The 22,994-nt window shown below is 42.5% G+C and overlaps 1 protein-coding gene across 4 annotated transcripts in view; it reads left to right on the forward strand.

Annotated features, from left to right (window-relative positions):
* sbno2b (strawberry notch homolog 2b) overlaps positions 1 to 22,994 on the forward strand; it is a 74,360-nt gene that overhangs the window by 26,928 nt on the left and 24,438 nt on the right. For 3 of the 4 annotated variants that reach the window (XM_080771320.1, XM_080771321.1, XM_080771322.1), the window contains 2 exons: positions 1,395 to 1,521; positions 21,632 to 21,811. In XM_080771320.1, the coding sequence (XP_080627446.1) occupies positions 1,395 to 1,521; positions 21,632 to 21,811 (307 nt within the window). Of the gene's footprint in view, positions 1 to 1,394; positions 1,522 to 9,200; positions 9,616 to 21,631; positions 21,812 to 22,994 lie in introns of those variants that run through there. The other variant, XM_080771323.1, reaches the window with a different exon arrangement.

The following is a 22,994-nucleotide window of genomic DNA, read 5'->3' on the forward strand; positions in this document are numbered from 1 at the left end:
TGACGCAATGTGGTCTACTTGGATCATGGAATCACAAGAATGGTAGGAGCTACCCCTGTTTACTTTGACTCCTCTCTTCTGTGTGGTTTCTCTCTCTCTCTCTCCCTTGCCCTTTCACTGTACGCGCGCCTGGCTTTTAACCATTCATTCCTCCAGTATGTCAGACTTTTGTTTGTAGGACTGCAACAAACTAATAATTATTTTTAGTAATCGAATAATCAGAGTACTTTTTTATTAATTAATGTTATTAATGACCATACAATTGTAGGACAATGGGGTAATAAGGTATAAACATGGTGGCAAATTGTCTTCACATTGAGATGAACCTGTAAAGAAATTTGAAATTGCTTAATATGTTTACCCATTAGACAAAAATCTACATTGTTAATATGAAACGAAGACAAGCAAATTGCACATATTTTCAAGCGTTACATTATCACTAAATTGATTTGTTTGTTTCGTTTGCATTTGATTAGTGTATTGATGATCAATTATTTGATCAATTGGCTGATAGGGCTAGAAGGTCGGGTTTTACTTTGGTTCTCAGCACTCGGCTGCAACAGGGGCTGGGGCTTTAGGACATCCATGTGGAGCACAGCTACACTTTTGCATTTGTGCCGGAAGGACATTCTTAAGGTGTGCATGTTGAGAGACAATTCAAAACATCGTTTTTTTTCTGCGTAGCATTAATACATACTGTGTGTGTAACCCTTTGTTTAGATTTGTACTGTGATCAGAGAACAGATTTAACCAAAATAGTTAATGGTCTTATCAGTCATGTTCTCCCTTGGACTGGGCTGTCGACTTTTAGTATCTGCTGCTTATTGCCCAATGTTCATATTCTGAATGAATCTCTGATCATGTACTTACAAACACTGTAGCTTTACAGAGACTCCATGTTCATTCTGATGTTTGGCTGGATATCAGGGGTCTGAGTTTCCGTTAATCAAATTCCTTGATCATTTATGTAATAAATGATTTTCATGAGACTGAAGGATTTCAGATGGTTCTTTGGCCTGAAGCTGCAGAAGGTTGTGTAATTACTTCTGAAGAAAAAATCATTCACTCATGACAAACACCCCACTGCGTAGTCTATGTCCTAACTAAACTTCTGGATTTCTAAAACCTGAAATGAGTCATGTGACATTGTAAGCCTGGCCATCAATTTGTGTGAAATGCTGGGTCTAAAACGGTCGTTATACACTCTTTATGCCGTCTTAAATGTAAGTCTCTCTGGATCAAGAGTGTCTGCTAAATGCCTGAATTGTAAATTGTCTGTATGCCATGTTTGCAAGGCGAACATGCATGGCTATCATGCTATCTGGGCTGCAACACTGCCCTCCCTCTTCCAGCAGTAGTTTTTTATTGGCTGTGTATCTCTGCCCTTTCCCTAGGCAATACCACTTGAACAGCAGCAGCAGCACCACCACCACTCCGGATGTGCACATGGACATGTACTCGGGCTTCCCCGATGTGGACTTCTCCGGCCTCAACCTCGCAAGGAATGGAGACTTCCCCCAGGTAAAGCCAGGTTCTTTTTTTGTTTCCTTCAGCGTAACGCTTGGTGGGTAGTTGTGTGTGTGTGTGTGTGTGTGTGTGTAGACACATGCACAACGAATTCCAATGATCATGTCAGAGTTCACTGGAATGGGAGTGGTAGACTGAGTGTGAAAACACCCGTAATCTCTGTGAGATACAGTACTGTACACCCACACACCATGCACTTTCATGCTGTTTGCATTTGCTTCCCGGGCATGTCTTTTTTTTTTTTTTTTTACATCTGTGACCCCCCCCCAATACACACACACACACACACACACACACACACACACACACACACACACACTCTCTCACACACTCTTAGCTAAGGGAGTTACCGTCCCGCCCACTCTTTTTCTTCTTTCATCCTGTCCTCTGTATGTTTTCAGCTCCCATCACTGTACCACAGAGCGACCATGATTAAAGCCCCAGTGTTGGCTAGAGCCGCTAGACAAAAGACAGGAGCTCCCTGTACTGTGCCGGCCCTGTTTCTGTTGAGGCGTGTCATTAATAAGACACTGTAATTTAGCTGTCCATCTTCTTTGCTGATCATTCTATTTAACACCAGGGCCTCTCTTTGTTATGCTTCCCTTGCATAACGATAGGATACAGGAAACAAATCTCATTTTAGTATTTATTTATTATTCTTGTGAATTCATTTCCATCCGTCATTTGTATTAAAGGTGTGTGGTTTTAAATGTGGACACCGAATTAAGAGAAGACGTACATTTCTAGATGGGGACATTTGCTGAAATAAAAAAGGATAAAAGAAATGTCCACCCCCTTTCTTCAGTTTTTATTTAGCTGACTATCCTATAGCTATAAAGAGCTAGGATAGTCATCCCCTTGTCATTTGCATTTTCCATTTCTCTGCACTTTTGTGTCGACCCAGCCAATTCCGCATATAATGAGCTTCATATGAAAATGAGCTAAATCCTAATGTCACAGACCAGTGCATTTCTCATCTGCAGCTTATTTTGGGATGAGACGTTGAGTGTCTGGGCATCGCCTCTTGTTGTAGAACCACATTAACCCATTTTGGGGGGGAACCCCTTTTGGTGTTAGAATAATCTTATGTTTTAGCTATTGAAAAATAGCAGATCTACAAGCTCGTAGCGCGCCACTCGGTGGGGCGCTATGAGCTTGTAGATCTGCTATTTTAGAAAAATCGAAGAACGACTGACATAGAAACATAGCTTTTTCAGAAAACTGTCAGGATGTAGAAGACATTTTTATAATCTGATCTCAGGTCAAAATGGGTTAACACATGCACACACTCTGATAGAAGAGTGTAAAAGAAGAGCAGTCATGGGTTACTAAGCAGCCCATTAATATTCCTCTCATGTTTAGCCTTCCTAACCTGGTAAGAGGGGGTGATTACAGATTCTGTAATATAGGCAGGGCCAAGTTTCTGAGGTTGTGATTTATGGTGCTGTGCCTGTTCAAAAAAGAGACGAGGCAGGTTATTGGGAGCGCAACCCTTTGGTCTTCTTTATTCTCTTAGCATCCTTTACATAATATTGCATTTTATTTATTTATTTATTTATTTTTACACTGCACAGTAGCATGGAGCACTTTTTGTCCTGTTTTTGTTCTGTTCTTTTGATTCTTCCTCAGTTTTATTTAAAAGTGCTCTATAAATAGTTTATTATTATTACTACAAGTCATTGTTTAAACCCTCTCCTGGAACATTACCCAAAATGTAGCACGTCTTCATCTTTCTCTCTCTATTTTTTCATACCGTATATTGACTATATATTGTTTTGTATTTTAGAATATTTTAGTTGGTCATATATTCTGTATTTGACTAGAAAGACGAGAACAACTTGCACAGAGATGAACTTGAACAAAAATGTTCATTGCAATTCCACGTCCAGACGTGTGAACGTGTTGGGGTCAAGTAAGTCTAAATGTATAAATGGTGTAGCCTCCTGTGAACCTCTGTGCTGCTCTTAACGTTTACCCGGTAGGTCAGGAAGGAAGTGAAGTCCTGAAGCGTGAAGTAATTTTGCATTGGAGCAGAGCAGCCAGCCAGTGAATGTCTCTGGTGTTTGCTGATATTGAGAGTGGTGATCGTTTATTGCCGGGCCGTGTTTGAACTTGACTGTGGGTGTGCACTGTCAGAGGTTTCCGTGTGTGAAGCCTCGGTACACACAGGCGTTTGCTTTTTTTTCCTGTATGTGTGATCAGACTTGAGCCTGATTTATGCTTTGTTTTACGATGGTGTGGCTCCTCAAAAATAATCAATGAACAAGCTCGCAAGCTTTTTTAGGCTTTACAGATGATGGAAGTTTTAAGACCAAATACACAAGTAAGATGTTGTCGTGCAAGGACAGTGATGTCATTCCCATCTCATGTGTGCTCTTGCTGTGGCATAAGTGATTCATGTGGGGTTTCCCTAGTTTTCCATGTCTTTATTCAAGTTTTATGCATGCCTGGCTGCCTGCGCAGTGCGCCTGCGTGTGCGTCTACTCTATAGCCTTCTTCTTTACAAGTAAGTCAGGACTATGTGTTACATGATGATGCATCAATTTGTCATTTTACATATTTAGACTGGCATGTCTTGCCAGTTGTCCTTTTCATGTGGTTTAGTCTAAATTAGCTCTTTCATCAGTGGTGGGGGTATTAGAAGCAGGTTCGCTGGTTTCCTGGCAATGGATATGTGGAATGTTATGAAGTGTACATGTAGTGTGTGTGTGTGTGTGTGTGTGTGTGTGTGTGTGTGTGTGTGTGTGTGTGTGTGTGCACACGCACGCACGTGAGTGAGAAAATGTCTGTGTCTCTGCCTGCCTGATTGTATTCAGTTTCCTCCGTGTGTGTGTGTGTGTTTTGCTTTCTCAGCTGTTCTGGTGGTCTCACTCCAGACCATGCCAGGCATGCAGAGAAAATGTAAGGCACAGGGTCACCATGACTAATCTTCTACATTCTCAGCCCCTCCCTTCAAACGCTTTTCTTCCTCAGCCCTCTAGCCATAGTTTTTCTTCCTCAGCCCTCTAGCCATAGTTTTTCTTCCTCAGCCCTCTAGCCATAGTTTTTCTTCCTCAGCCCTCTAGCCATAGTTTTTCTTCCTCAGCCCTCTAGCCATAGTTTTTCTTCCTCAGCCCCCTCAACACATTTTAATTGACTCTAGTTAAGGTTAGCCGTCCCCACCGGCTATGGGATTTTTAAATCCAGCTCCGGATTTTCAAACCGCTGTATCTCTAAAGGTTCGAGAGCTGTCCATGGTGGGCCACTGCACACCCGACGAAATGTGTGAGTTTTTTACCACATCGCTGAGCAAATGTAACTGGTTGTAATGCTAGCTAAGGGCTATGAGCTAATGCGAGTGGTGATGTGCTCCTCACAAAGGCCCCCATCTTCCTGAATAACTTGGAAGGATAACAAGCTCCGTAGAGTGAGAGTGAACGGGCGGCATTTCTTAGGTGTGTGCATGCTAACACTAGATGGCGCTAAAGTAGTTGATAGTATTTATACTAGTAGATAACAGTAGCACAATTAAAAATCTGCACCGTATGGCCAGAAAAAAGAATGAAGTCTGTGAGTTTGACTAGGGTTTGTCTGAATTCCTACATTGACCTGACCACAATGCTTTGGTGCGCTGCCCCTCCTTGTGGAGAGGGGATGCTGTGTGGCGGTGTGAGTTGTAGTCCAGGAATAATAATAATCTTCATTGTCCCGAAGGATATTCGTCTTCACAGTCTGTTCAAACACCCATATCAAAAACAACACAGAGCACATAACACCAAGACAATACAGAAACATGAGGTCCCCACTGTGTACAGAACCATCCTATCGGCAGTTTGTTTAATGCCGCGATGGCTGAGGGAACAAAACTCCTACTAAAACAGACCTTTTTCCATGGCAAGGTTCTGTATCTTTGTCCAGATGGCATGAGGTTAAAGAAGTGATACAGGGGATGATCAGTGTCATTTCATATCGAAAGTGCTAGCCGTGTGATGGCCATGTTTATATCGGAAAGTGTGGGTGTAGGAAGTCCGATGATCTTGGAAGGAAGGAAGTGAGACCACATTTTTTTTAAATTCAAGTTTCCTTTTTTTCCCCTTAATATACTGCAGCAGCAGCCTGACAAACGGCCGCATTTCGGCTACTCAGGCCTTCATCAGCGTTTGCCTTGTCTAGGTGGATGTGAATAGGTCAGCTTTTTTTTTTTTTTTTTTTTTTTACAAATGTACAATATAATAACAATGCATAAATACCTCAACAATACAGAATAGAAACTATACATTAAGTAGGGTAATACACAAAGGAATTCTCAAATTAAAAGCATTTTACTTTAAAAATCAATTAATTGACATTAATTCTTCAAGTCCTTTTGGAAACTCGGTCAATAATCTTGAATACGAGGCTCTTGGATCCACACTTTAAAAACTGAAAGTTCTTAATGGTGAATTTATTTTTACAGTACAGTACAGAGTCAGACTCTGCTCTTGGGGATTTGTAATGTGCATTACCCTACTTAATGTTTAGTTCTACTTTGTATTGCTTTTTATATGCATTTCTCCCTTGTTATAATATTGCATATTGACACACGTCCGTCCAGGCAGGGCAAACACTGATGTAGGCCTGAATAATCAAAATGTGTAGAATATCGTGGAGCAAGGAAGCCGGCCAACGTGGTCGATGAATGTTATCGGCCAATTACATTTTAGTTTGTCAATGGCCAGTATATTTACCGGCTAACGCAAACCCTGGTCCAGGGACCGTACTTGTACATCATGGCCTGGGAATGTACTTGTAGTACATCAAACTACCTCACGCTGTAGAAACGGGACATAGGCTCGTCGCGACCTATGAGGTCACTTTACGCCTTGTCGAGATGCCCTTGGATTGTCCAGGAACACACAGCACTGCACCTGTTCCCCTCTGATAAGACATTTGTGTTTTTGCATTAGAATTATTCAAATTTGTAACCAAAGTCTGTGTGAACTATATATATATCTATATCTATATCTATATCTATATATATATATATATATATATATATATATATATATATATATAGGCAGTTTTCTTTTCAGTGTTTGGCATTTCCACATTAAAACACATGATTTTGCATGCATGCACCTGCCAGGCTCAAACCCACATGCCCACCTGTCCATGTGTGAGTTGGGTCACTTATGGTCCTGTGCCCTGAAACCTGATTCATTTCCTCATAGTGAAAATATGACTTACTGGAAGAGAAAATGCAACCGCTCTGGCTAACCACACAGTGAACAACAGCGACTGCATGTGTACACACACACACACACACACACACACACACACACACACACACACACACACACACACACACCAAGCACTGTACCTCACATGCGCCTTTCTCTCTCATCTCACACCCAGTCCACGAGCTGGCTCTATTCATAGTCAGCAGTGCACTATTTCTTTTTGCTTAACCACTTAAGCCTGACAAGTTTCAGTTTGTATGATGAAAAGAACCATTCTATGTGATTGCGATGCATTGTGAGTTTGTAGATTAGCTATTGTGACGCATCGTGTGATTGTGAGTTTGTAGATTGCCTCTTTTCACTGCGTTCGATTATATAAATGAAGCGCATGGCATGCTATTGGTCCCAATGACAAACCAAAATAGGGACGCCAGACATAATGGCGTATGTTAGGAGATTGATCCAGGTCTTTTGTCTCAGGGTTTTCCATTGAGGTCAGTCCATTCAGGTAGCAACAGAAAGTGAGAGGTGGCCTGATTCAATAATCCACTTCATCTAAAATAAATGAAAGCTTGCCGTCCTGTTTTATTATCCTCCTTGCCTCATGCAAGCCAATCTTCATTATGGTGGTCTGTTTCGCTCTATGAACTTTTTTAGGCCATTTCCTTGTTTGAAGTAGTGGTTAATCATTTAGATGGCCTACATTTATTCAAGGAAGGAAAAGATTATCGCAAAGGATTCTTATGAGTACAATGTTTCCTTTGGTAATGAGGGAGTCTCTGATAGCATGAGTTTAGATTATCTTGTGAGTCTTTTTACCTTTTTCAAACTCACATTTAGATTATATTGCGAGCCAAAGATCCACATTTCAAAAGGTAACCGTAGTAGACCTCAGGTATGTTGTGCATGCCTGATGGGTTATTACTCGTCTCCACATAATATTACTTTACTTTATATCAGGGAACCAAATATTTGATTCTCCTCCCAGCGGTTGTAAGCTTAATTATTTTTGCTAGTTCACTACAGTGACATTAATCAGACTATGCTTTGCAAACGGGACAATGGGACATGTTTCTCTCATCATGAAGTGATGGAAACTTATCACCAACACGGAGCTAGTAATGACTTGTTTCTCTGATCGGATGCAGGTACTATAATTCAGAAAGTTTAATATTTGCTATTGAAGTGAAGCGCAACTGTGATGCAAGGTGTGTGTGTGGCTTTTGTAGATTCAGTCTTGTCATAGACTTGAGCGAGCGTGTGTGTGCGTGCGCTTACACACACACACACACACACTCCCACACAATTCCGCTCATACTGGCCTAGGATTCCCACTCATACCATGATGACACCATGGACAGGCGCCACTCCGTCTCTGCGCCTGTCTCTCCTCCTCAGTCCAGTAGAGATCAGTCCAGTAGAGATGGACGTTGCAGTGTCTTTACCGTCCTGGAGTTGATATCATATATTCCTGGAAGCGGTTTGTGCAAATGGACCCCTCTTCACCCCCCAAATCTGATAAATCACGTGATCTCTGTGATTAAACTGCATGTTTTTCTGACTTATCTCTGGCTCTTTTCCATTAACATTTTGCCATCTCTGTCTGAAAAGCTAGTGTTGCATGATTGCATCACTGTGTCTGAAAGAATAGCCTCCTGGGTTTATTGAAAGTAACCATTTCCCCATTAGATTCCCAGAATGTATTTCTTCCCTTCGTTGCTGTTGAATGGGGGGGGGGGGGCTTCAGGGTGTTAGTTACAACTCTGAAGAATGACAGGTTGTTCATTTGTGCGAGTATGTGAAGACAACCAACGGCTGGAAACACCTTAAAAGAATGGGCCTAGTTTAATTTTTTTATGATGCAGTTTTTATTTATTTTTATAAACGGTTGCCACATGCCAGGAGACAGGTGTCAACCGCTGTAATTGATAATAATTAATAATAATCTCATCATTGATTTCCTCTCCCAATTAGCTAATTAGCTGTCATGTTAGCCATCCCTCTAATCAGCTTTGATGACTTTTGGTAGCTAGCTCAACACAAGTCGATCAATAAGAGCCGTGAACCATTACAACAGCAGTTAAGCAAGTCATAATGTCCAGATCGGTAGCCTTGAAAACTGACACTGCACAGACAACCAGACAGAAAGACAAAAGGCACGGGCTGAAGTAAGACATGCAGTCAGTCTCTAAATATAATGATCATTAAATAGAGCGTCATTAAACTGAGCGGTAAGCGTCTGGGTGTGAGCAGCGTCCAGCTCCAGAGCGCACTGCTGTTTACACTATAAATGCGGTTGAGTTACACCATGTACAGTAAAAGGGGCCTGACTGCCAGTAACTCTAGTCACTTACCAACAAAAGCATCATTTCCTGAAAGCTCCTCCCCCTCCCTCCCTCCCTCCCCTCCCCTCGTCTCCTCTGCTGCGCTCACTCACTCTCCCAAGCACCTTTTTTTGAGCGCTGAGGAACTGGTCCACAATCAATATGACTAAACCTTCTATGCAAATACCTGTCTCTCCTGGCATAGCAGGAAGTGTGTTTTAGGGTGCCGGTTGTGTGTGTGTGTGTGTGTACATGAGAGAGGGAGAGAGAGAAAGAGAGAGGGAGAGGACGAGAGTGAGTTGTCTATCCTTACCTGTGGTAGAAGCAGATGTGTGTTGGACTAAAGAGGAGCTTTGCAAGGGCTGTTTGGGTGGAAACACATCAGCTGTCAGGTGAATAATAACACTTTGACCGACACATGGAAGGAACTGTCGCTTTGAGGGATTCAAGGTGATATCCGAGTGTGTGTGTGTATTTGCCCCCACCACACCACAGTGTTTGGACCCATGTCTCTCATGCAGTTTTGGACTAAGTTATATTCACAGCTGGGACGACCACTTCCCAAGGTACTGACAATGTTTTCTAACTATTTTCTTATATTAAGTCATTTGAAGATAAAAAAAATAATAGAAAAAATTAATTGTAACCGTTTAATAAAGTCTATTTTGTTAAGACTTTTTGTTCTTTTTATGTAACTGTAATTTGTTTGAGATGCCATGCCAGTGACTTAAACAAAATACTCATTCAAATGGGTTGGTTATCTTCTTTATCGCAGGATAACTTTAGATTAGTTTCCCTAGAATGGAGTCACTGACACAATTTATGGTGTCATTTATTTGTTTTACTTCCTTGAATGAATTCTGAAAATACTTCCTTATATTTTCATCACTATCTTCCTCCATAGCCTATGCCTTGCTTTCCACCACACCTGGTTTATGGCCTCGTAAGACCTGAACTAGTTTGCTGGAGCAGGTCCCTTCTTTATTATTACAATACAATACATTCAAACTTTTAATTTTGTAAAAATGTCTTAACAAAGCTGCTCATTTCAATAAAAACATATTTCTTCTTCCAAGGGGTTTAGCCCAGTATTTTAAGAATTGGGTGTCCAGAACGGCCCTGTTCATTTTCTCAGCTGGCCTGCTAGCCAGTAAGCCAGCCTATCTAGCTAGCAGGCTAATCACTTTGTCATCCACTGTGCCTTCCAGACTCACATTCCCAGGAAATATGACAGATAGTTGTCTGCCTCACTGCCTGGTGTTTTCCAGTAAGTGCTAGAACCTGATAGCTGGACTCTTCATAATGGCGCTTTTGTCTCTTGCATTCAGCTATTATGCTGTGATGTTGATATTCTCTGGTATAAGCAGAATATTGTCTGTTACTTTGTTGTGTTTTAAATTGCTTCCATTCATAAGACAAGACAAAGCAGAATGGGAACGGAATCTATATTAATCCGATGACATCAAAGGTGCATGGCTTACTAAGTCAATTTGATAGGCCTACAGTATCTATTACAGATAGATAATCTGCTTTCTCCATTTCAACCATGATATGGCCATTTATTCCTTCGCCACACACATTTTCCTGGAATTGGTTTCGTCAGTGGTCTAAACGTGTCACACTGTTTTTCAATGGATAGTCCAAAGTACGCAGCACACCATGACAGCGTTGATGTGGTTTTCCACTCTGCAAATGAGCCATTCATTTGAAGCGCTCCCCATGAGTTCATTGTTTAGAGCTGGGGGGAGGCAGTTGTTGTTGTACATATTTGATTGTTACATACATGTCGTATACCAAGGTATACAGTATGTCAGAGAGCCAGGCGTGGCCTTTACTGGAAGTGGATGAGCAACGGCGCAGTGAATGAATGAATGATGAGCAACTGTGAGAATGAGGGAATATGCATGCATAGGAGGGGTGCTGTTAGTATTACAATAGCCCATCACAATGTTTCCTTTCATAAGGTTGATCTCTTGATCAGAGAAATATGTATTCCGAGATATCGCAAGAAAGAGACGGGTTGTTTATTTTATGTAGGTACTGTACACACACTTATGACTTATAAGGTGTCAATTTGATTTCCACAAACCAAATTGAACCTTGTTCAGAGCTCCTCAATGAATATTTCAATGATGTCGGTAATATTTCTCCTTATTTATGGGAACACCTTATTCCTATGAAAATGATATTGTTGGCTAAGTGCTGCTCTTTTGAAGACGTTTGTTTGGAGAAGTTCATGCTCTCCATCTTGGCAACCATATTCAATACATTTTCAATACGATCGTTTAAGACGGGAATTTTAGGTTCAGAGGGATCACATTTGGCTCTCTTCTAAGAGGAAGCCACTTACTGGCAATGACCCTTCTGAGTCTCGCAGATCAGGCACAGCATGCTGACCACAGGTGTGTGTGTGTGTGCGTGCGTGCGTGCGTGTGCACCACCGACGAGACAAAGAAAGGAAGGTTATTTGAGGTGATGAGCTGCCCTTGGAGCTAGCCTTCAAAGAGCAAGTGTTGTGGATAGAGTAGAAAGTTTGCCAGTCAGAGACTTTTAAAAGGTATGTTAAAATTACGCAATATTACACGAGAATGTGTGCTTTGTGGCATTAATGTCACGCCGATAGCGATGGGTGAGGTCTGTAGGCAGCGCAGAAGTGCCATTAATGACGGTAAAGCACAACCTCGAGTGTAGTATTGTAATTATACAACAGTTAAAAAAAAACCTAAATGTCAACTCAATTTCATTACAACTAAGATATTCACTAAAAACAAATACAAATTTAGAAATACAAAGAAAATCGCTAGTCTAGCAACCCAGCCTGGGAGAGCAGTGAGACTCATCACAGCTGATTTTTATGTTTTGATTAGGCGTTCCATCATGCTATTGTTATTTCAACCAATCGGATTGCTTCCTTGAAACGACAGGTTGTATAATGCTAATTGTGGAAATCTACTATCCACTTGTACTCTAAATGTATAAATGAGTCAAAATATTGTCTGTAAAATATTGCCTGTATTATCTTCATTAGTTGCTTCTATGTCCATGAGTGGGGTAATGGGGAATTAAGTTGCCTGATATGTGCACAAAAGAAGTCTGTCTTTTCTTGTTTGTGAAAGGTATTGTTTTTATTATGAAAATGTTTTGTAGAAGTATAGACTTTAAGGCTGTAATTATGCTGTGAAGTAGACCCTTATTACAAGTTGTATTTTTTTTAAATACCTCATTACTTTGTAATTTAGCAAAGTAACACAAGGTAAGCCTAATTTGGTATACAATTTTAATCGAGGGCTTGTTTAATAATTAGTTTCAATATATGTCATGTATTTGCATGTATTACTAGTAAACTGAGGCAGAAGAAGCTATTCATTAGAATTCTATATAATAATTGCCTAATCAAAGCATGTTGCAAGTATTGTGTAGAAGAGATGATGGTGTAATTTCTTCAGAAATGAAACATCAGCTTACGTCAACAGCCACATCACATCCCTTCTCACAGAGCATGGAGCATACGCACACGCCTGACCCCAGTTTGTTCATGCGTACACAGTACACACACCCCTAACACACAATGTGGTGCCACTCACATCACTGGTTTACGGTAATCAATTCACAAGACCGCCTTCCTTGTTTTTAGTTTTCTGCATCTCACACTGTTTGGGCACACCCTGCCAGCGTATCACACACTCAGATTGATCGGCCCTCCCACAAGCTGATTGGACCCCGCTATCATGTGATTTCTATTTTCCTTTTCCTTCTGTGGCTTGTCAAGAGTTTGCTGGAGCTTGTTTTCAGATGGCTGAAAAAAGTGTGTGCGACGGAAGAAGGCGAGGATTAGACTATTGAGACGTGTCCCGGTGAAGAAGGCGAGGATTAGACTATTGAGACGTGTCCCGGTGAGGATTAGACTATTGAGACGTGTCCCGGTGATTCGGTGATCCAGTCAATGCTCATTCCTGTGGCACCAAGCCATCAGTGACTTCCTCTTGGCAGTACCTCAGACACAGCAGGGATCAAATCTCTCCTATCTCTTTCTCTCTCTTCCAATTCAATTTATCTCTCTCTCACTTGCTGTCTTTGTCTCTCCACTCTTTCGCTCTCTTTGTTACATCTCCTTGTGTTTTACTTGCTTTCCTTTTAGCTTGTTCCTTAATTCCAAGCACTCGTTTAAGTGTGCCTTCCGTTTTTACATTGGGCAGAAAGGGGGAAGGATATGAGTCTCCAGTCGGAATTGATCTGGGGACATTGCTATTATGTCCTCGCTTGAGTCTTAAGTCTGGTCTATGTTGAAGTGACTGACTGTTGAAGTGTTAATGGAGCCTTTATATGCGGACAACTAGCCAAGCAGCTCTCTAGAAATGAAGACTTGTTATTCTGTTCTTGTGAGCAGAGACACATCACACAGCATCCTTTTATTTTCCAGAATATGATGTGAAAACACTGGAAAGTTCCAGGCCTTCGGAACAGCTTGCTAGTTGTCCCTGCTCCTGGCCTGGTCTGCCATGTTTGGGCAGGACATGAAGGACCTTTGAGGAGGTCCCCTGCCTGGGCAAACCGTAAGCACACGTCTTTTGGACTCTGCCGAGCAAACTGTAGGTCAGACCAGATCAGGAGAGATGCTTTGCAGCCTAAGGCAGCACTGCATTAGCATTGGCCAGACTGTGGCGCAGGCTGAAGACTTGCAGCTGAGCTGTTGCATGGAGACCTTTCTCCTACTGAGAGTCTCTTTGAAATTGTAGTTGTAGTATTAATCATACTAATGGTGTGTAGATTGGGGGGGCTGTGTAGCTTGACTGTTCTGTTGGCCAAGATAAAGGCAGAGAGCACTTTCATGATTTGAAAAGGAATTCAGACTGTGGTTTTGTGGAAAATGTCCTCTTTGATCTATCCACCTCCACCTTATTGTGCAAGAGGAGTAGTTGCTGTGACTTTGCTTCTATGGTGTATTAAGCAGACTTTCTGTTCTAACATAACAGGACAGCGCAGGCACTGCTATCAGTCTATCAGACTAGTAGTTGTAGTCAAACAACAGGGGTCAAAGCTGTACAAGCTATACAAAGCACATGTGGACATGTCAGGGATGTGGGCAATGTAGGCAGCATGGGAGAACACAATCCAGACAGAAAGACAGACACCACTGACTGGCCGTCCAGACCCTGACCTCCGCTACACACACACACACACACACACACACACACACACACACACACAGTGTCAGTCACGCTCTGGTGACCGTAAGGCAGGGTCACCATCTGACCCTGCTTTTGGAAGGGCTGTTGTAGGGCTTCCTCTGTCAGCTGACTGCAGCTGTGTGTTTTGGTGCACGCACACATGCGCACACACACACACACACGCGCGTGCAGTTGCAGTCTCTGGCCTGGAGCTCTTCACAGGATGAGCCTATGCTATTTTACTTTACTGTATCAGAAATAAATGGATTCCCTTGCCTGGGTGTTTTATTGCTTTTAACACCCCCCTTACTGCCTAATGAGGGGGGAAAAAATGCTTGGATGTATTTCTGCGACCAAAAAGTAGTAATAAAGAGGACACAGAGGACTTGTGTTAAAACACTCGTGGATTTTAGTTATTTTAAGTGCTACTCTATATGCAGCATGTTTGCTATTAATCAAGGTTTAGTCTCCCTTTTTTCTAGCGCCACATTTTACTGGTGTACGTACGTTCTACTGTTTGCTAATATGCTGACGTCTGGGGGCACCAGGTCCCTTGACGAAGATGGGGCTTTTTTAGCCAAAAGGAGACTAACCTCAGTGAGGAATGACTGAGTGTTACGTTAAACAGAGCCTCTTCCTGCTGCAGATGTCTGTGGGAAAGCAAACTTGGGTAAACACACAATGAGAGACTGGTGGGAGGAGAGAAGAGAGAGAAATGGGAGAGGGATGTTAAAGGATGGAGACGGTATGAGAATAGAGATGCAAACTGTATTGGGTGCGGGGGTCATTTTGTGTCTGCGTGGGTTGAGGTGGGGAAAGTGACTTTGCTTCCTGGCCTTGGAGAAGCAGCCAAGCCAATCGGTCTGTAGGAGGGGGAATCCCTGCTGCCATGCCGCCCTGGCCGTGTGTGTGTGTGTGTGTGTGTGTGCGGGCGCACAGTTAGCCTCTCTGATGCAGGAAATGAAGAGAGAAGAGGTTATTGAGTTTAACAGGATGTAGCCCAGGACTATGTTGCGCATTCCCCATAACTGCTGTTTGGATAGAATGCAAACATCAATGTAGTCTTGTGTGTACACATTTTCAAGCAGAGGAAATGCTCACTGAAACCTTTAGAGCGACATCAGCCCTGTATTGCCCCTATTAGTTCGATGAGCTAAACACACCAGACATTTTAAAGACATCAGAAATAATAATTCATATCAGTAGTCTGTCCCCACTCCTCTGATCAGCATACCTCCTCCCTAGAAGATGAAGATTACATTTGTATTTACAAACAGCTTTTTCCCTGAATGGGATGCTGGCAGTCTGTAATGATGAAGACTCACACAGGTCTGTGGAAGTAATGGTCCGTAAAGCCAAGTAGAAGATAGACATGCTACACTTCCTTCTATGGCAATGGCCAAGCTTATCACTGGGACCTGTGTCATAACTGTTATCTTAACTGTTAACTTATTTTCCTTATGTCAGGACAGACTGTTCTCTCTCCTCCCTAAGCTTCTAGTTGGCTGATGTGCACAGCTAAAGCAGATAAATCCTAGATTCATGATTTCATAGTTTTATTTCATTTATTTGTATAGTTATTTTAAGGGGTATCTCTCTGTGGCCGCAGTTTCACTCTGGGAGAATTTGGCCACGGTGTGGGCCAAATTCTCCCAGTCAGCTTAGGCATTTCCTGAATTTTCTGACACTGTGTTTCCAAAGACTAATGGCCTTGTAAATACATCAACAATAACAGAGCCTAGCTGTTTGTGGGTGGTTTGTGTAGAGATGTGGCTCTCTTCTCGGAACTGTATTTCTCAGAACCGACAACCCTGAACAACTTCAGAGCCATCAAGTACCCCTACAGGCCAACATGGAGATGGAGTTCTCACCGCATTGTTTATATTTACTCACCATTAGGCAGACAATTGCCTTTGTGCCAGTTTAACACTCCTTTGGATTTGTGGTGCAGTGTCTGCATGCATGTGTATCTATCTACCTATGTGTGAATGGGGGGGAGCAGGGGGGTAAAGCATAGTAGGCTTGGTTGAGTGCAAGGGGTGGGGGGGAGGTCTCGGATGATACCAGGTCATAGCAGGGTTGTTAAAAGGGGCCCTACGTTTGGTGCATGCAATGAAAGTAACGATAAACTGCCAGCGTCAGCAGTACAAACAGGACAAACTGAAAAGTAGAAGATGAACATGTGAAAGGCTGCCTTGTTTAAAAACGGGACGGTGCTCAAATTACAGGAAAATATGTTTGCTTATTCTCACTCAGTCACATTTTCATCTATTCTAGATTTGTAAAAGAAAACAAAAACAATTGTAGGCTCCCTCTTGGATTTTGTTCCCTGAAAGTAATTAGAAAATACACACATACAAGATACAACATTGTGCTTTTGTCGTCTTGTGTGTTAGGGGAGAGTGGGGGAGGCAGGATTAGGAGGCAATGCAGTTCTTCGCTGTGGAAGGACCCTGATTACCATCAGAGCGGTCTGAATTCAGGCCTTATCTCTGCCTAGCAGAACCCGTCTTAGCAGGAACAGCAGAACTAGCTTAGGGTACAAAAGCCACAGCCTCTGTTACGCTCTGTTCCCCATGCCTTTTATTCCACATATTTAATGAGAAAACCATGAATACTGGTCCACAGAATGTGATGCTCCCCCAGACTCAGCTTGAATTTCCATGGCGTTGCTGATAAGCCATTGTTTTCTCCAAGAACCATAATTGTCATTAGCTCAGCAGTACCAAAGCGAAATACTTGGTAATTTGTGTATGCGTCGTTGAAGAATGAAGAATGCTTTTGGTCCTGCCACTCTGAGGTGTGACGGAAAAGCCATTTTAATAGTTCCGCTGTTGGCAGCACAGAACAGTTGACTCTGTTTTCTGTGTGCGTGCATGTCTGTGTGAATGCGGGCTTGTGTGCTGTGCTTGTGTGGAATGGAGCCTCTGGTTACACAACGTCCCTTTCCCTGGCCCTCTTGTTTCTCATCGCCCCTCAGCCAGAACAGTCAAGATTCTTAACAGGGAGGAGAGAGAAAGGAAGGAAGGAGGGCATGGAGGAGAAGCAGACAGACCAAGACAGGAAAGTGGAAACAGAGGACTTACAAAAGAGAGAGGGGGAGAGTGTGGGAGGGACTGTGTTCATGTATTTCTCCCACTTTGTCACCACATTATAAAAGGCAGTCACACATCTTTCTGCAGGGCATGCAACTGGGAGAGCCTGCTTTCAGAGCTCATGTCTGGTCCTGCCCTTGTAGAACAAACACACGTACAGAAAGATACACATAGCCTGAATTTACCTCAGAATCAATAGAAGTTTGTCTTTGTCTTCATACTCACACACACACACACACACACACACACACACACACACACACACACACACACACACACACACACACACACACACACACACAGATGTGTAACAAATTTAATCAAAACCTGAATAAGTTACTGGAGGAACATGCATTTGCTTCCGTACAGGTGGTCTGCGTAACATTAAATAATTGACATCCTATTCTGTGGAATGCGTATGAAAATTCTGAGCAGGCCCAGTTCAGCTCGATTTTGAATCGATATGGCAAGATATCTAATTGACTATGAAAGGTGGTTCAATATTGGGACAAGGGTGGCAGGAGCTTGAGTTACAGCAACTGCTTAACTGGATATTGTTTCAATAGGAACAGTAACTAAAGTCGAAGTGACATCTGCATTTTGATCCATGGGAAAGCCATTAGTAAATGGGATACATTCAATGACCGGCATGAAGCATTTAGTGAATGGATTATTTTGGTGCTTTACCATACCATGAATAAATACTTCAGTTTAGTTTACATATATATAGGTGTGATATGGTCAAACTAAAACGGAAGATAATGTGAATGTGATCCCACTGTCGTTAATATCAGTCCGTCACTCAGCATTAACAATAATAGTAGTTTCAGTGCATAATGCTTCTTATTTCAAAGACTAATGCACATTTGAGAGTTCAATGGTGTTAGTTAGACCCATAGGCACTGGTGTACAGAACTGTGGGAATAAAGTGATATGGTCAGATGAGTCATCCAGGTGGGCAAGTTTAAACTGCGGTTTGCACACTGAGCACGATTATGAGGCGATGATGCAACGTAAATACTGTTTTAAACTAGGTCGAATCTTCATTGAGAATACAATCATCAACCTGTATGAATGAGGTATTCACCAAAACAAATGGTTGATGTCAAATAATCATCATTTTTGTCGCTCCTGGTGTATAATTAAGGGAAGGGACATTGTAAATCAATATAAAGTTATGTTGAGTAGTAATCGCCTTTATTCCATGATGAAACAAACATTTCTGTCCTTTACGAGAGTGGTCTGTCTCTTCCTGGACGACAATGCCCCCATCCACAAGGCACTAGGGTTCACTGAATTGTTTGAGTAGGAAAATGATGTGAGTCATAAGCTATCCTCACAGTCACCACATCTCAACCCAGTGGTACACCTACAGGAGATTCTGAACTGCACTCTCCACCACCCTCATCAAACACTGAATGAGGGGAGTTTTTATGATTTATTTTGGAACAGTGTTCCATCCTTCCAGTAGAGTTCCAGAGAGACTTTTACAATCTGTGCCAAGGTGCATTGAATATGTTCTGGTTGTTTGTGGTGGCTTCTTAACAACAGGTTTTTCCTTTAGAGAGTGAGTGAGATATAGGGAATATATACTAGATTTCAAGGCCACGTAAAATCCAGTAACGCCCAATCGCTGATCAGAGCATTACGTCACGTGACGCTTGATTAATCAAATCAGGATGATGATGATCCGTTTGTGCCATTTGTTGCACCAAGTAACATCACAGCCCATCCTGGATGTCACGCTTGTGACCAAATTGTCACCTAGTTTCGTCAATCAAAACGTTGGGATGTCACGTATGTGATGCACACATCGCAATATATATACACATCGCATGTGTGTGTGTATATAAGGTACATACTTCTCAGAAGGCGTTGGTCGGATATTAAAATTAAAAATATATATTATACAGAATGATATGTATTATACATGATATATCCTGTGTATATCATATGCACAGGAGCATAATCAGATTTTACAGCAAACACTGATTAGCTAAGTGCTTTGCCCTTGAACAAGCACCGTGCTGCAGCTTCACACACTTGGGTGAGTGCGTTTCTGTGTTTTCTCTAGTCTGTGAGCAAAGAGCTGCGCATGTGTCCCCCCCCAAGCACAAGTAGTCCTAACTGTCTGTCTATCCGTTTGCTCGTTTAGACAACATAGTATTGTTCCAACCTACCACAAACCCTAACCGCAAGCACGTCAAGTCTGTCCGTTGGTGTGTCTAATCTGCGTGTGAATCCCGTAGACATGTTCTCACTTCAGACTACTACCGTACTAAAGGCCTATTCATAGTCCAGTTTTCGGTGAAGAGGTGACCACTGAAACGGTGGTTAGTAAAAACCACAATGGCGTGACGTCATGTTGTAGTTTTTGGTGGTCATCTTCACCGAAAACTGGACTATGAATAGGCCCTACTACTTGTAGTTCTTCTGGGAAGCATTCCAGTGTTACTTTCCAGCAGGTCACTGTGACAGAAGCCAGCGTAATTTGGCTTCAAATCATGAATCACTTAATGGCATCTGGTTGGTTGAATCAGAAGCAGCAGCATCATAATTTATATCTCATCTGGCTTCAACTGTATTCATCCTTTTGATCAGACAGTGAATCTTGTACCTTTCACAACAGAACACCAGTCTGTTTTCCTTCATTTCAGTATTCCGTTCATTTGCTTTACTTTCTTGCTATTCTTTCCTATAGAAATGTAAGTGTGATACATACATTTTTTAAATTGAAATAGGCTCATATGGTTCAACGGTATTTTACCTGTATTTGATTTGGTCCTTTGCTGTATTATCACTTTGTATTTATTTGCTTGCTTATCCTTCCTGTCTATGCAGTTCAATCTTTGGGGTGGGGCGTAAGGGAAAATCTTTATAACAAAAAATAAATGGGCTCATATGGTTAGTACCTTGTGATACACTGAATGCTGGATAGCCGAAACGTCCGTCTCTGCTATGTAGATAATAAAAAAATAATTGCCACTGCGTGTGAAAAACCTCAGTTTTTCATGATGTTATTTTGAGTGGATAACGCACGGACCATAAGTCAGAGCGTGGTGGTCACAAGAAAAGTCACCACCTTGTGATGCCACAGGTTTGTGGTTAGTCTAGTATCCGCCCTGAGATTGGGAGGTCGGGGTTCTAACCCTGGCCGAGTCATACAAAAGACTACAATTATGGTACCCATTCTTCCCAATGCCTGTCTGCTTTAAGGGTTGGGTTGGGGATACATGTCCCTTGCATCATGTCAAGAGTACTTGTACATCAAGCTAACTCATGCTACGAAAACAGGAGATAGGCTGATGGGCCACATGGCTCTTGAACCGTTGTTTCCCAAGGCTATTTACTTACTTACTACTACCATAAGGTCACTACAATAATGAATAAACACTGTATTGCCTACTGAAAACATTTGTTTTGTAGACGGCATTAAAATGAGAAGTAGTATAGTGTTGACGTTGAGTAAAATGCTTGTGGTGTATTTGCTTTTGTTTAGTCAGTACGCCCTTGGTATTCATTAATGCTGATTCATGGTCCCCCACCCTGTTCAGCTGCAATCGGGGGTGTGTGAATCGACACACATGTCCTAAGGAGTGTACACACACACACACACACACACACACACAAACAACCCTGTCTTTCTTGACCATGTTCTTCCTCTCTCTCAGCGCCCCCCACCCGTCACCACCTCTCTCCCTACATCCATGTTTATAAGTCTCAGGGGAACATGACTGCCTGTGGGAGGCTAGTTAAAGAACATGGCATGCAAATGGGATGGAGAGGATATGAATGGAGAGGCGACTGGAAGGCAGCCATGCCTGAAATTCGCGTACACATGCACACAGTACCGCACGTTCTCTCTCTTCATGCCCTTTTCACCCTGTCTTTTTTCATGTGTTCTCACACTCCTCTGTGTGTTGTTTCGCCGTTACCCAGAGAGCGTGCAGTATCGTCTCAGGACCTTATACTAGGTCTGTGTGTCATCTTGAGTTTGTGACATTTCCTTCGTCCTCTTACTGTTCATGATAGCATCTACTGTATAATTCAGGCTAGCTCTATACTACATCCCGCTGATGGAATATGTTGTGCTCCTATTCCATATTTTTCTTTGCAAGTGGTTAAGGGGAGTATTTGGAAAGACTATACAAAGTTCACTCACTTCGCTTTGCATGTGGTAAATAAAGCGTCGGAAACTAAAACTGTGCAATTTAAACGGTGACTCAATGTGCTATCTGCAGAATCCACCGTCACTCCACCGAAACAGAGACAATTGACACATCCCCCCCCCCCTCTCTCTCTGTGCCTCCCCCCAACAGGACCTGTCCTGCATCGATGACCTCTCCAACAACTCTCTGTTCTCGTCTCCGGCCGACTCCCTGTCGGAGTACGCGGATGCCCAGGCCTTCATCAGCACAGACAGCCTGGCCACGGTGCCCACCCTCTGGGATGTAAACACTAGTACCACCAGCACACCACCAGCACAGAGCCAGCTAGAGGTTAGAAGAGCACACACGCACTCACAAACTCTCTTACACGCACGCACACACACACACACACACACACACACACACACACACACACACATTGTGTGTATTTACCAGTAAGGTGACCTGAGGGCGAGAAGCCACGCAGCCACCTGAATGACGGTAGACTGCTGGGTGAACACTGGCGCTTTGGCATGCGGGGTCAGAACAGATATGGAGTGAATTCTGTACTGGCCATAAATGGAACGTGTCTTGAGTGTACAGGGTTTGGTGAGGTCAGATCAACATATGGAATGTCAGAACAGGAAGGAGGGGTGGGGAGGGATCAACATAATGGAATGTCAAAACGGGTAAACGCCATATATGGAGATCTAAGGGTTTGAGGTCAGATATAGAGTTGCTGGCTGGCTCCATATATGGAGATCTAGGTGATGATCCAGTCTTCTCCATGTATGGTTATTTAGGCTTAGATGAGGTTAGTGTCGTGATCTTCATATATGGAGATGGCCATATATGATGGCGTGACATGTCATGAGTCGTGACCATAAATGTAGGTGTGATGTCACAAGGCGTGACCATATGGAGGCATGATGTCATGAGGTGTGACCATATATGGAGGTGCGATGTCAGGAGACGTGACCATATATGGAGGTGTGACAAAAACACACACACACACACACACACACACACACACACTCTCTGACGGGAAATGCGCAATTTCATAGTTAACTGCGACCTTCAGTCGCAATTATCTTGTCTTTGTCTTGTGATTGATTGTTGTACTATGCTGCAAGCAAAACAAATTGTAAATTGGAACAAATGAAGGGAACTCAAACAGACGCGCACAAGCAACTTGATTCATCAAGGGAGCTCTGATAGCCCACTGGTGGTTAAGGCGCATATCGCATAGGCTCCGATGCCTAACTGCAAGTCCCTGGTTAGATTCCTGGGAGTACCCTTTGACTATCAATGAAAGCCCCCTCCCCTACAAAAAAAGAGTAGTCAAACGTAATACAGATTCAGATTCTCACCCAATCATATCTGGTGCTCTTTTTTTTATGCTCAATTTAATTGTGTTTTATCCTCTATTCATTGCTTCCAACCAATGTGTTTGATTCATGGATTATATATTCCATCCAAATACACAAAACTGAACTGAAGCCGAGTTTGAAATGTATGGTTCGGCTCTATTGAT

Source organism: Protomyctophum bolini, assembly GCF_963924005.1.
Source record: "Protomyctophum bolini genome assembly, chromosome: 8".
NCBI classification, from domain to species: Eukaryota; Metazoa; Chordata; class Actinopteri; order Myctophiformes; family Myctophidae; genus Protomyctophum; species Protomyctophum bolini.